Source organism: Salvia hispanica, chromosome 1 (assembly GCF_029641045.1).
Source record: "Salvia hispanica isolate PSC_SH4W2 chromosome 1, Shi_PSC_v1, whole genome shotgun sequence".
Lineage (NCBI taxonomy): Eukaryota > Viridiplantae > Streptophyta > Magnoliopsida > Lamiales > Lamiaceae > Salvia > Salvia hispanica.
Window position 1 is genome coordinate 26,452,042 of NC_142692.1, and position 14,463 is coordinate 26,466,504.

At 42.1% G+C, this 14,463-nt stretch overlaps 2 protein-coding genes across 4 annotated transcripts; both read left to right on the forward strand.

Moving 5' to 3' along the window:
- Positions 1 to 4,649: 4,649 nt before the first annotated feature.
- On the forward strand, positions 4,650 to 9,430 carry SR (serine racemase). 3 transcript variants are annotated; one of them, XM_089063072.1, is made up of 7 exons: positions 4,650 to 4,768; positions 7,533 to 7,731; positions 7,849 to 7,935; positions 8,023 to 8,253; positions 8,626 to 8,699; positions 8,775 to 8,961; positions 9,040 to 9,430. In XM_089063072.1, exons 2-7 carry the CDS (start codon positions 7,556 to 7,558, stop codon positions 9,290 to 9,292), a joined length of 1,008 nt encoding a protein of 335 aa, XP_088919198.1. In that variant the 5' UTR covers positions 4,650 to 4,768; positions 7,533 to 7,555; the 3' UTR covers positions 9,293 to 9,430. The 3 variants fall into 3 exon arrangements, with proteins under 3 accessions (XP_088919198.1, XP_088919197.1, XP_047977562.2); XM_048121605.2 differs by lacking the exon at positions 4,650 to 4,768 and having other exon boundaries at positions 5,602 to 7,731; XM_089063071.1 differs by lacking the exons at positions 7,533 to 7,731; positions 7,849 to 7,935; positions 8,023 to 8,253; ... (1 more) ...; positions 8,775 to 8,961; positions 9,040 to 9,430 and adding an exon at positions 5,713 to 7,256 and having other exon boundaries at positions 4,660 to 4,768.
- A 1,002-nt stretch (positions 9,431 to 10,432) lies between these two features.
- On the forward strand, positions 10,433 to 13,532 carry LOC125219631 (formin-like protein 11). Its single transcript, XM_048121657.2, has 4 exons — positions 10,433 to 11,975; positions 12,047 to 12,237; positions 12,306 to 12,541; positions 12,618 to 13,532. Exons 1-4 carry the CDS (start codon positions 10,795 to 10,797, stop codon positions 13,320 to 13,322), a joined length of 2,313 nt encoding a protein of 770 aa, XP_047977614.2. The 5' UTR covers positions 10,433 to 10,794; the 3' UTR covers positions 13,323 to 13,532.
- Positions 13,533 to 14,463: the final 931 nt, after the last annotated feature.

Below are 14,463 nucleotides of genomic sequence, written 5' to 3' on the forward strand. Positions count from 1 at the left end.
GAGCCCGAAAATTGCTTTGGAATAGGCTATTAGTAGAAAACAAAAACCAAAGCCAAAAGCAACAAAGAGTGGTTCGCAACCTGCTTCTTCTATGTAGGAATCGAAAGAGACTACACTCATTAATAATGACTACTGGAATGTGACTTACATTGCTTTTGATCCTCAAAGTACATCATAATTTAAGTCTAAGCAATGCTGCAAGCCTGCCATCAGTGAAGAGCAAGTCATTTTATTTTGGTGTTGTTGCAAATGATAAATTTTATTTGATCTTTTCTGTTTGACAGACTCGTGTTAAGTTTTGATTAAGATTTCTGTGGGAGTCTCAATTTTAATTTAAGAGTTGCATTCTGATATTATAAATTTACCTCTACATGATTGTTCTATTAATTGCACAAATGACTAAATGAAAGCTAATTTCAGTAATATGCTGTTAATATGTTGATAATAAAGAGACATTAGTTTGACTAATTTATTCTATTGTTTTAACTACTGTTATTGTGTTGATAGGAACATTTTGGTTAGTTGTCAGAGTTCATGAAAGCTCATTTACATGGGCAGCAAGCATGGGCTCATTCTTTTGTTCTTCAGATTTTGTTGGTCAAAATGATTTCTGATAAATTGATTTTTTATTGATCTCAACCTTATTTCTTTCTACGGATCAAATAGGATGATTAAGTTTTATTATTGAATGAATAGCTAGTAGTTCAGTTAGTTGATTGGAAATCTGTTTGAGGTGCTATATTTGCGCTGATAAAAATTCTTGGTTAGATGAAAGGGGTTTTCTAATTAAAATAGTGAACTAATGTCAGTTTTAACATTATTTGCTCAACCTCCAAACGTTGCTAGTCATACCTGTTAATCCTCTTTAGTCAATATTCCATGTATCTAATTAATATTGGTGTAGCATAAGATGCATTATGAAAATTTATACTTTTAGTCTTTTATTTAATTTTACAAACAGATTCCACATGTCTATCTCTCATTAGTGTATTATGTGGTGGATGAGCTTATGCATTAGCTGATCCCCTCCGATGTCAAAATAGGGTATTACTCTTTTATTACGATATACAGTGCCGCATCCCCTCGTGTTTTTAGTTTTGGCAACTTACCATCTGAATAGAAATTAAAATTGAACCCTTGGAGCATGAATAACCCTGGCCCGGATTTGAGCCGCAAGTTCCCTCCACGTCATCATTCCCTCAAATTAGGGGTTCCAGGCCACAACTCCATTAACACCGCAGGCCACAACTCAGGCCACAACTATTCATCTGCACTATTCACAACATATTTTAATCGTAAAATAGAATACGTTGAACAATTAAAACCGGGAAAATTCATTGTTCAGTCGGAAAATAGAAAATTACAACATTGAAATTTAAAAATTCGAAAAAAAAAATTTAAAACATAAGTCAATTGCGGTTCCAAATTTCTTCAATTAGATCCGCTTGGAGGCGTGTGTGTTGATCTTCTTGGCGCATCGCCGCTGAACGGGCCATGACATTGCGCACGTCGGGAGGAACACCTTGCACGGCCGGATCGGTGACAGTGTAGCTACTGCTGGCGCTGACGAGCGGATCGTCGCTCCAGACAGTGGAGTTGTCTCCCTCGTCCTCAACGATCATGTTATGCATTATGATACATGCATATATGATGTCGGCGATTAGCGGACGGTGCCAACCACGGGCCGCTCCCTTCACTATAGCCCAACGTGATTGGAGAACTCCAAATGCGCGCTCCACATCTTTCCGAGCCGCCTCTTGCTTTTTGGCAAACAACTTCCTCCTATCCGTAGTCGGACATGTGATGGTCTTCACGAACACGGGCCATCTAGGGTAGATCCCGTCTGCCAGATAGTACCCCATAGTGTACCGACAGTGGTTGGCCGTGAACTCTACGGTAGGCGCTCGCCCGGCACACAAGTCGTTGAACAATGGAGACCCGTTCAACACATTGAGGTCGTTGTTCGACCCAACGACTCCAAAGTAGGCATGTCAGATCCACAACCGTTGGTCGGCAACGGCCTCCAACACAATCGTTAGATGTGTGCCCTTGTGCCCGCTAGTGAATGCTCCTCTCCAAGCCATTGGACAATTCTTCCATGGCCAGTGCATACAGTCGATGCTGCCCAGCATCCCCGGGAAGCCGTGCCTCTCCTCGTGCATTCGCACCAATCTGCGAACATCGTCGGACGTTGGCTTTCTCAAGTATGTGTCTTTGAATGCTTCGATCACTGCCTGACAGAATTTGGCTAGGCAAGCGCGTCCAGTATGCTCGCTCACATGGAGGTACTCATCAAACATATCTGCAGCTGTTCCGTAAGCGAGTTGGCGGAGGGCGGATGTGCATTTCTGTAAAGTCGATATACTTTGCTGCCCGACAGCATCGAAGGTTTGCATAAAGTACGCGTCACGAGCCACAACTGCGTTGACAATGCGCAAGAACACATGCCTCCGCATCCGGAACCGGCGACGGAACATCTGATCACTCCATCGAGGATCTGCAGAGAAATAATCCATGAAAAGCCGCAAACCAGCTTGTTCACGGTCTCGGTGGATATACATCCGAGTACGCGGTACCCGGTCGTGTTGCTCGTTCCATGCTTGGATAGCAGCTTGATAGCGTTCCACCTCGTTGTTGATTTCTTCTTGGATTGCGGGCATCGCCGTCTCTAACATTCGAGCCATTTGAGCTTCGATTGCTCGTTGGCCTTCACGCCGAGGCGGCATTTTTCGAATTTTATCGTGAGAGTGAGAGAAATGAAGTTGAAGTAGTTTGAAAATGGATGGAAGAGTGGTATTATATATTAATTTTCGAATTTAAAAAAAAAATTATTGAAGTTGCGGCCCGGCCCGACCCTAACCACAAATAACGCCGGGCCGGGACTCATTGCGGCACGGCCCATGCCGATTAACGCTAGGCCGGGACGGGCCTCGGGAGCGGCCCGGGGACGCAACTGCGTCCTCGGGACCGTCCCGGGCCGTGACTCAACCTCCTCCAACGCTAAACACGGGCCGGGACTCGCGAGTTGCGGCCCGGCCCGATAGCGTTATTCATGCCCTTAAATCTATAATTTGGTAGTTCTTGGCTGTTACTACCTTTTTAGTTGTATAAATAAACAACACAGATATAGTTTGCATAACTTACTGATTATTACCTAAACTCTTTAAAATATTAACAAATTCCATCTTGATTGAATTTAACCCATTAAATTCATTGTAAAATAGCAAAATGAGAATATATTTTTTTTAATATACAACTAGTAGAAGTAATCCTTAGTCCTCACTCTATTTGGTACCACTAGCTATTCCCTTTAGAGTGATGCTAAATGGACACATTATAGCCAGCCATAAAATGGTTTTTTTTTTGAAAAAATCATCCGGTTCAATTAGATTAGGTTCACCTTGCAATCAACAATTTTTCTAGGACGAGTTTATCCTTATTTAATGTACTCCATTACTCCATACTCTCTCCCTTTTTACTGACATTTATTTACTGCTCACATATTTTGATATTACTAATAAATTGCTTAGCCTATAGCCCTATATGCATTCTTCCAGATCTGGGTCGATCCCTTCACAAAAAGTTATCAAATTGTATTTATATAAAAAAATGTTACTCCCTCCGTCCATGAAAATTCGTCCCAATTTGACCGGACATGGGTTTTAAGAAATTTAATGGAAAGTGAGTTGAAAAGGTTAGTGGATTGTGGGTCCTACTTTTAAAATTTTAGTTTTATAATAAAATGTGAGTAGGAATGAGTTAGTGGAATATGGGGTCCACTACCAAAAATGGTAAAAGTGAAATGGGACAAATTTTGGGGGACGAACGGAAATGGAAAACTGGGACAAATTTTCGTGGACGGAGGGAGTACTCTAAATATGTTGTTTTAGTTAAACTTTTTGTATCGAATATATATTTAATGTGACCTAATATAAACATAACTTTTATAAATTTTACTATAAAATTATAAAATGTTAATAACATTTTTTAATGTATTAGAATCGTACTATATATATATATATATAAAATAAAATAAATAATGTTAAAAGTGCATCGAATGAAGGTAGTGTTCACGTCTGTAGCATATCATTTTCCATTTAATTATTATTATTTGTAAAATAAATACTCGCAAAAGAAATTATACATCTAATTACTACTAGTTTCTAACCAGTTATAGACATTAACATTAAAATAGAGTTCCACTAATTCCTTTCATCAGGTTATTATTTTTTAATTTCTCTTATAACTGTATAGTGAATTAAATATTAACTTTATTTGATTGAGATAATTTAGAATTTGATGAACTAAAATTTAGCAGAAAGGAGAAAAGGAATAGAAGGTGGGAATTTAACAAATTTTTGGTACATGGAAGGATATGTGAGAATACATAGTGGAGAAACCGTTCTGTTTGATTCTCCGGCGAGAATTAAGCTGGATTAAATGAATAAAGTCTTGTAGTAATTCAATAGAGATTGGTTAATAAATGCATAAAACTACCGAATACAAAATTTTTATGCGTAAGGGCTATTTAGTAAAAATATTACAGCACTCACAATTAAACTTATTATATTTAATGTTTTAGAAGCTGAAATTATTATTATACCCTTGTGTGGCTGGCGTGGCAACGTAGGATGACGCGGCAACGCAGCATTTCCCTTCCCTTTAAAGTTTAAACCATTTCCGTCTTCATATTTTAATTTTGGAAGGATTCGTCTTGGGCTGCACTTGAATTTGAATTTTTACTCCAACAGAAAGTGAAGTTGACTTGGTAATGTCTCCACTTTTCATTTTCTATGTAATTCAGTTAATTTTCTTTGTTGTAATGGCGATAATCTCCTTTTTATTGTGTGATGTTGCTTTGCTGGCATAGGATACCCATATACTATTAATTGTCACAGTAGGATCCTTACCGAAGAATCTACAGTTCTCTAATTGGGATTGCGTGTTAATTGCAATTGTTGCTGATTTTTCATTGATTCTCCCGTTTATGAGAAGTTTCCACAGAGCCTGAGAAAAGGGAGTTTCTTATCTGATTCAACTGTTCTGTTGTGTATTACATTATGTCCATTTCATATAAACTAAATTTCTTATTTAGAAATCATTGATGTCTAGTGAAAACTGGTTTTTGTGATAATCTCTTACTTTCATATTGTAAAACTTGTTTTCCGAGCAAAATGTGTGAAGAGTTTATGTGAGGTGATAAACTGAACATTAACAAATGAAGTATAATAAGCAGTGACTATTATTAGTTTAAGATGTTGATTGGATTGGAGGTGAGGATTTATATGGAGTAATGAATAAGCAAAAGCTTGTGTACATCCACGCCATTAAAGGTTCCTCAATGGAAGAAACTAAGTACATTTTATGCTTATTAGAGTGTCCACTATAGGGGAGCCGCGGCCGGGCCACGGGAGAGCCGCGAGCCGCGGCTCCCTATAGTGCGGGGGGTGGGCAGCCGCGGCGGGGGGGGGGGAGGGGGGGACGTGGGCGCGCCACAATTGTGGCCTGGCCGCGGCGCTTGGGCGCGAGCCGCGGCCCTCCTATAGTGATGGCCATGAGCCGCGGCTCTCCCCTTTTCAGATTTTTTTTTTTTTTTTTTTTTAAATTTTGAAATTTTTTCTATTTATACCTAAAATTCATATCTTATTTTTACTCTACTCTCACACACAATTTACCCTATTCCCTTCAATTTGAATTTTTGTGAAATGCAAGGCGGAGACGATCCCGGTTATGGAGATTCGGGACGGGGGGCTTTCCACCCCCCCAACGCTGGGGATCGAGTCCCACCCCTCCTCCATCCCAGATGTGGAGTCCGCCATCGCCGGCGCCGTGGCTACAAACACCTCAAAACCGGGGGCAGTCCTCGGCCTATCAGCAGAGATATGCGGGTCGTACCCAACCAGGGACGGGCGACTATCGACCCAACATGGACGCAATTAACTTCCCGTCCCAATTTCAAGCCTCCCCATTTCAGAGCAGTCATTCTCCGCTTGATGAATCTGATAGATTCACATGGGAACAATTGATGGGGTCGACTGATACCCCGACGCCGACGCCCGGTCGTGTAGAGACGGGGAGAGGAGGCGGTGGAAGAAGCGGCGGCGGCCGAAGTGGCGGCGGGAATGGCGGGCGAAGGGGCGGCGGCGGCGGGCGTGGCGGAGGATCCGTGCGAGGTGGCGGCGACAGCGACGGCGGGCAGGGCGGCGGCCGCGGCGATGGCGGCGGCGGGCAGGAAGGCGGCGGCGGTGGTCGACGAGGGTTTTTGTACACAGACGCCGAGTCCGTTGCTATTGCTAGGGCATGGGACGCGGTGACGACAGATGCCATAGTTGGCACGGATCACACCGACTTATGCTTCTGGCGGAAAGTCTTGGTGGTGTACAATGAATTCAAACCGTCGGGGAGCGTCGACCGTACACCCGATCAGATTCGGAAGAAGTTCGGCAGGATCACTACAGCTCTTCGGAAGTTCATTGGTATATATGAGAACCAACTGCGCACTGCTGAGAGTGGCCGCAGCGAAGCCGACATAAAATCCCTGTCGATGCAGTTGTTCAATGTGCAAGTAGGCAAGAAGTTTACCTACTGGGCAGAATTCCTCGTTCTGCGGGACTCCCCAAAATTCAGAGCCATCTGCGAGAACGCGTCTGATTCTGGGCCAAGCCGTACAAGACGGGGCAGGGGCGGCAACTACAGCAGTAGTAGCGGCGGTTCAAGGACCTTCGACCTCAACGACGAGGTCATGGAGGAGCCCCCCCCTTCACTATCCCGGCGTCCACGGCCCCTGGGTCAACAGTCGGCCATCCGAGCCGCTAGATCTGCCTCCGCCGCTGCCTCCCAACACTCTGTTGCGGGCCCGTCTGCACCCCCTCCCGGATCGGCCTGAGCGGCGTTGCAAAACACCCTAGCCGTGCAGATGATAAAGGAACTCAAGGACACTCTGGCCTTGTATGAGAAGTCGACCGACCCGACTACCAAGATGATGTACTACGACCTCATAGTGAGGCTGAGGTCGTTGTTGGGGTGGGAGGACACGGCGGCGGCGGCGACGGGACCTCAGAGCGGTGGCGGTGGTGGTGACGATGATGACGTTGGCGGTGACGATGCAACGGGTGAAGATGAAGTGGCGGATTCTGATGATGAGACCGAGTAGTCGGCGATGGCGGTGTTTTTTTATGTTTTTGTTTGCGTGTTCCTAAACAATTTTCGTTGTATAATTTTACCCCGTTCTATAATACAACGAAGATTTGGTTTTCGATTTAGTTTTCATTAAATTATGCATTTTATTTAATTATTGTAGTCTAACAATTTTAATTGTAGTAGAATTAAAATATAGACAAAATGGAAAAAATAAAATTTTTGGTGGCTTGGCCATGTCCACTATAGTGGGAAACATGGGCATTGGTGGCCCGGCCACGACTTTGTGGCCTGGCCACACTTTGTGGCTTGGCCCGGCCATGTATAGTGGACACCCTTAACATTTCTGAACTTTATTAATTAATTGGAGATTTGATGACTTCTCTGCATTTCAGTATGTGAAGTTCAAGGGTGAGATATGGAAGGAAAAGCGCAAGTGTCCAGTAATATGTATGCTGCTGATCTCTCGTCGATAAAAGCAGCTCAAGATCGCATCAGCTCTCACGCGCACATAACTCCGGTCTTGTCCTCACACACTCTTGATTCTCTCTCTGGAAGAAAGCTTTACTTCAAATGTGAATGTTTTCAGAAAGGGTGAGACTCTTGTTTAACTTGTATTTGCAATCAAGATAGTTGGTATGTTATATACTTGTTGTGGTACTATTTAAAATATGTGAATGCAATTGAGATAGCTTGTTTTTGTGACATCAGTGGAGCTTTCAAATTCAGAGGTGCCTGCAATGCTGTATTTTCTCTTACAGATGATGAGGCAGCTAGAGGTGTCATAACACATAGCAGGTTTGTTATGAACACACTGATATATTGTTCTTAGCTTTTTGGATTACTGCTCCTAATTGATGCCTCATTCTATCCACATTCAATTAGTGGGAATCATGCTGCCGCACTTTCTCTGGCTGCAAAACTACGAGGAATACCAGCACATATAGTCATTCCCAAAAATGCCCCAAAATGCAAAGTTGAGAATGTCGTTCGTTATGGTGGTCAGGTTATCTGGAGCGAGGCAACAATGCAATCTAGGGAGGATGTCGCTGCGAAGGTATTGAAGGATACTGGTGCTGTTCTGATTCATCCATATAATGATGGCCGTATCATAAGGTGAGTTCTTGAAATACTGGATCTATTATGGAACTTGACGTTCTTCATCATTTAAAGCTGCTAGAGATCTGAAGCTCGTATTACCCGTTTTAATATTTACTCCACAAAATATACATTTTTGCATTAGGATGAACATTTGTATTCTTTCATGAACAAAAGGTCAAAAAGGCCATATATTTTTCCAATTTTTCTGGTTTCATTTCTCATAATACATTATCACACTCTCCATAAACAGAACAGATAAATATAAGCATTTGGTCATGATAATTTTGACTTCTGCAAGCATAAATATAGAACATCTAATAGCATAAGAATGACTTATCGCCCAATACATGAAACAAGAGCCTCTGTACTAAAAGAAACAGCATGTAGTGGACAGGGAACCATATCTCTGGAGCTATTGGAACAGATTCCTCACATCGACACCATAATAGTTCCAATAAGTGGTATGTTCTCTCTTTCTTGAGTCCATTACTGTCTGTCATTTCATTCTATTTACGTGTCATACTCTTTGACTGCAGGAGGTGGATTGATCTCAGGCGTGGCATTAGCTGCCAAGTCAATTAATCCCTCGGTTCGAGTTCTGGCTGCTGAACCAAAGGGAGCAGACGATGCAGCTCAATCCAAAAAGGCAGGCACCATAATCACTCTACCGGAGACGAAGACCATAGCTGATGGCCTCCGAGCTTCTCTTGGAAGTTTCACGTGGTAAATGGCTGTATCCCGAAATAATATTTGCAAATCCTTGGGGTTGAATGATTTCCTAGCCCACTCGTTTAATCACAGGCCTGTTGTCCGGGATTTGGTGGATGACATCATTGTTGTCGAGGATAGAGAGATCATAGAAGCAATGCGACTCTGTTATGAGGTTCTTAAGGTTGCGGTGGAGCCAAGTGGAGCGATCGGCCTTGCTGCGGTGCTATCGGAGAGTTTCAGGAATAATCCCAGTTGGGATGGCTTTGCGAATGTGGGGATTATAGTTTCAGGAGGCAATGTTGATTTGGATGTGATGTGGAAATCCTTGAACAATGGAGTTTAAGTTGCAAGAGCCCTTCACCTCTTTCATTTGGTTAGCTTGTGATGAACTTGTGACATGTATTGCATTGATCGAGATGCTTAAAAGGGAGGCTCTGGCTGTACCCGAATGAATGTTGGCTGATCGATTTCACTTTAGTAAGCAATGAGTTGGGGTTCTTGAGAATAAGATTTGACACAAGTCCAGCAATCGTATTATTGAATGAAAAGAAAAAAAATAAAATGAATACAAGAAATTTGATATGTGTATTAATTACAAGAATAATGGTTGCAATCATTTTCTAAGGACTAATTATGAAATTCACCTCTTTAAAATTATATTCATATTAGAATTTAAATGATAATAGTAATAAGTTAGAAAAATAAATTGGATTTATATTAGAATTTAAAAATAATGCATGCATCCATTACTTGGGTGCAACCAGCACATGCTTATTATGGCAACGTGCTCAGTTGCTTAGCATGTTCGTACTAATGCTCTTATTTGTAGCTCAATACAATCTGGTTGACTGTCGGTCCCACACGAAATTAACCTCAAACAGAGCCAACCCACTATAAATATAATCCAAACAAATTGATTGGAACAGTTTTGACAGCTCAACTATCGACTCAATGAGCACCCTCCACAGTTGTAGCTGCTCGCGGGAGAGTGGGTGATTCTTGCTTGTGGCGGCTAAGCTAAGCCATTTCGTTTATGACATGTCACTATTTCGGAAGGAATGACGCCTTTTTGTTTACACTCTTCAAACCAATCAAACCAAAATATATTCATCTAATTAATTATACTTCACTTCAAAAACTACGTGGGAACAAATTACCTTTTAAACACACATATCTTCCTAAGTCCCCACACACATTATGTGCTAAAAGTGGGAGTATGAGTATCACATGAGAGAGTGATGGACAAATTTCTGTCTCTTTCATATTTAAGTAATCTTTGATGAGGTTGGAGAAATTGCACTATCAAACCCTTGTAAAACCCCCCAACAAATTAATACCCCACCACGAACAACACTATAGTACTATTATTTCACAGTTTGCAATAACCAAAAAGCTTCAACTATCACTAATTTTGGTGAAACCCCTTGAATTCACTCTCTGTTTGCGATCTATATGCAAACGATGATCTCCTCACGTTAAGTGCATCAACCGTCGCTTATTGCATAAACACAGATTATACATGAACACACTCAACAGAAAGCCCCTTCAATTAGTTTTGGTTAATTGGATGAAATATAGAATTATCAGCAAGACGAACATATGAAAGAAGCAAGACGTGGAAGTGGATGAATAACAGCATACTTACTAAGTTAATTAATACAAGAAGTGGATGAAATAAAGGAGCAGTCACTGTGCCAAAGCTCAGGGGTTTCCTTGGAGTAGCATTAAAGACTAGTGCAATTTATCTTCATCTTCTTCTTCTTCTCCACTGCTACATTCTCCCACCATCCATAAACTAATCTCCTATTTCTCAACCATTTCATTTCAGATAGCCTTTCTTCAAGAATGGGGCATCATCTTCTTCTCCACGTGATTTTCATCATCATTGTTATCTTCCTCATCTCTTTCCACACTCTCCTCTCAATCGATTACACCAATCATGGCCACAACAAAACTTTTCTTAATCAACACTCTAAAAGGGTCTCTCTCTTCCAGAAATTCAGACGCTTTCTTCCACTCAATCCCATAAATGGGGACCCCACACATTTCCCTTCATCGCCAGCGCCAGCGCCAGCTCCAGGGCCCGGCATTACCCACCGCGGCTCTCCGGCTCCTTCTCCCGTGGCCCACCGGCGCACGCACCCGCACCCTCGGGCTCACAAGGCGCAGAAGGAGGAGCAAGGGAGAGGCAAGAGAGTTATGACTGCGGTGCTTGCATCAGTCGGGGTTACCTCGGCATTGTGCGCGGTGGCGATGTTTTTTGGCTGCCGGAAATTCAAGAAACGGCGGGGGAAACAGAGGAAGAGAGGTTTGCCCAAGTTTATGAGCTCAATGAAAAAGGTAACCTCAGATCCCGGCCCTGATCTTTTCTACCTCAAATCGTTGGAATCTGCTTTCCAGCCAGATAAATACTGTCTCAAACTCAACTCCTCCACCGCAAAAATGTTCTCCGGCGAGAATACATTTGATGGTAGAGAAGTTAAAGTCACAGAGTCGGAGATAGGGAGTGAGAGGTTTGCATCGTGTAGAGAGATTATTACTGTGCATGAGATTTCAGAGTGTGTGAAGCATGAGCGTGACGGCTGCTCCAGAATAATTCACAAATTTGATCATAAAATTGTTCAAGTAGAAGCAAATTCAGATGATGATGATAATGCATCTTTCCATTCATTTTGTGATTCGCAAACCAGGCTTTCCAATGTTTCAGCTACTAGCATAGGCGAAACCTCGGGAAATATGTCGCGCGAAACGCATTCTTCTACTCGTACAACTGCCTCAAACATTCCACCACCACCTCCGCTGCCTCCCCCTGCATTTCTTCATAGATCCAAATCTCTCAGCTCATCCTCTTCTCCTTCACTTTCCAACGGCAATGGTAAAGCACCGCCGCTGCCTTCTTCACAACAAGTGGCTTTGGGCAAAGATGGGTGTCCATTGCCAAAGCTGAAACCACTACACTGGGACAAAGTAAGAGCCACCCCAAATAGCTCCACCGTGTGGGATAAGCTGCGCTCTTGTTCATTCGAGTAAGACTACAAGTAGTAAATGATTATTTATGCTGTTGTTCATCATAAACTTGCTAGTATTTATGTTGCAGGTTTGATGAGGAAATGATGGAATCACTTTTCGGTTACAACCTCCATATTTCTATGAAGAGCGAGGAAGCCAAGGCCAAAACTCCATCTCCAAGCAAGCACGTGCTCGAGCCTAAGAGACTGCACAACATCACCATACTTTCCAAGGCCTTGAACGTCACCGCAGAGCAAGTTTGCGCTGCACTAATCCGAGGCATGTTATGTTCATCACTTTTCCCTTTTAATGAACATGATTTGATTAGTATGTATCATCTGGAACAGGGGAAGGTTTGTCCCTTCAATATTTGGAAGCATTGTCAAAGATGGTGCCAACCAAGGAAGAAGAGGCAAAGCTCGCCAACTACAAAGGCGACATAGTTGAATTGGGGCATGCGGAGAAGCTGGTAAAGGCAATGATCCAGATACCATCCGCGTTTGCAAGGATCGAAGCAATGCTCTACAGGGAAACCTTCGAAGACGAACTTCTCCATCTCAAGAAATCATTCTCAATACTCGAGGTTACATCATAATCATATTAATCCTATAAACTGAAGCATGATCATTTTAAAAATGTATTAGTATTGGTGGTGGCAGGAGGCATGCAGGGAGCTGAGGTCGAGCCGGCTCTTCCTGAAGCTCCTGGAAGCAGTGCTGAAGACGGGGAACAGGATGAACATGGGCACCACAAGAGGAGGGGCGAAGGCCTTCAAGCTGGACGCCCTCCTCAAGCTCTCCGACGTGAAGGGGACGGATGGCAAGACAACGCTGCTCCATTTCGTGGTCCAGGAGATCATCCGGTGCGAGGGGATACGTGCCTCAGAGCCAGACAGCATCATGGGAAAAATCCATGAAAAGGGGAAGAATGAGGAGAAGGAGGAAAGGTACAGGAGGATGGGGCTGGATATGGTCTCGGGCTTGAGCACCGAGCTCTGCAACGCCAAGAAGACGGCCACCATTGATCTGGACGTGGTTGCAAGCTCGGTGGCGAATCTGAGGGAGGGCATGCGGCGGCTGCAGGGGCTCGTGGGGGAGGAGATGGAGGAGGGGTTTGTGGGATGGATGAGGGCGTTCATCGGAGACGGGGAGAGGAAGCTGAGGGAGGTGCAGGGGGATGAGGAGAGGGTGCTGGTGCGTGTGAGGGAGATTACAGAGTATTTTCATGGGGATGTGAGCAAGGATGAGTCGAATCCGTTGAGGATATTTGTGATAGTGAGGGACTTCCTGAGCATGTTGGACAATGTTTGCAAGGAGCTGAGGGCCTCGCTGCGCTCTCCGAATCCGCTTCTTCCCTTTGGATAGAGCTGGATTTTGCATGCTTCGTTTATAGTGTATTGGTGTTGGATGCAATATTTGAGTAACATATTTCTCAACTCTAATCACTAGTACTTGTGAATTTTTCTCGACATGTCAACAAAAGATAACCATAATTTATGTTTTATGTGGCTTTTAAGTACGTGTTGTATAATATACTTATGAGCATAGACGCAAATAAATCAAGTACTGGGATAATTCATAATAGTCGTTTACATTCACAAAGTTTTTATAGTTATATATACATGAAAAAATTTACAGTACTACTATAGTACTCCATGTATTTTATACTCCATATTGTATTATATTAGGAGTATTACTCTATGCGTCTTTCGGCAACCATTATTATTTTATACTCCTCTACAATTTCAGCTCACTCATGTTATTCACTTTTTGTCGATTTAATCCCCAAGACCTCAATGGCATGGACTGGTAAAGATTGAAGATAGATTTTGAAACTTTCAAAAAAATTGAATTACAAAAAGAAAGACTTTCTAATTCTCGCTCCTTATTGTCTAGCACTTGAAGGTAAGACAAAAAAATGAGTAATACTTTGATTATACTAAAAAGTGAATATGGTCAAAATTAATAACCACAGTTAAATAATCATCAGCAGTACTACTTCATTGCTTAAACTAAAATAATAACGATGGGAATCATGAGATCATATAAAACTTTCCCTCGTCTTAATAAACATGGAACCATACTTACTATAGAGTATAGTATAGAGATTAGAGATACAATACTACTATATCTTTATGCAATCATGTTTAATAAGTAGCTAGTACTTATATAAATTATTATACTAGTTGTTATATAGGAGTAGTATGAATATTAATGGTCTAAATGCGATTTATTTATTAAAATTATCCACTCTTGTTTGATACGGATAAAATGCTAGTAGTAAATTTACTCATTTGTTGATATATACGTTTATAACGACAAAATATACACATCAAATGGAATCATTGTACTGTGATATGCATGTAGATACATCACACATATCAAGAATGAGAATGAAAAGATGCTCTACTGCCACACGTGTGCGTCAAAATAGAGGTGAAAACAAATATTTTGTGAGACACATAACAAATCTGTTCCTCTTTCTTATCCTCTTAAATTAAGGCGT

Bases quoted from the DNA above. Each gene is read 5' to 3' on its own strand.
- SR (XM_089063071.1), top strand. From the start codon at position 5,804: ATGTGGAGTCCGCCATCGCCGGCGCCGTGGCTACAAACACCTCAAAAC.
- LOC125219631 (XM_048121657.2), top strand. From the start codon at position 10,795: ATGGGGCATCATCTTCTTCTCCACGTGATTTTCATCATCATTGTTATC. The intron at 11,976-12,046 runs GTAAGACTACAA...TTTATGTTGCAG, and splicing joins CTGCGCTCTTGTTCATTCGA to GTTTGATGAGGAAATGATGG. The intron at 12,542-12,617 runs GTTACATCATAA...TGGTGGTGGCAG, and splicing joins AATCATTCTCAATACTCGAG to GAGGCATGCAGGGAGCTGAG.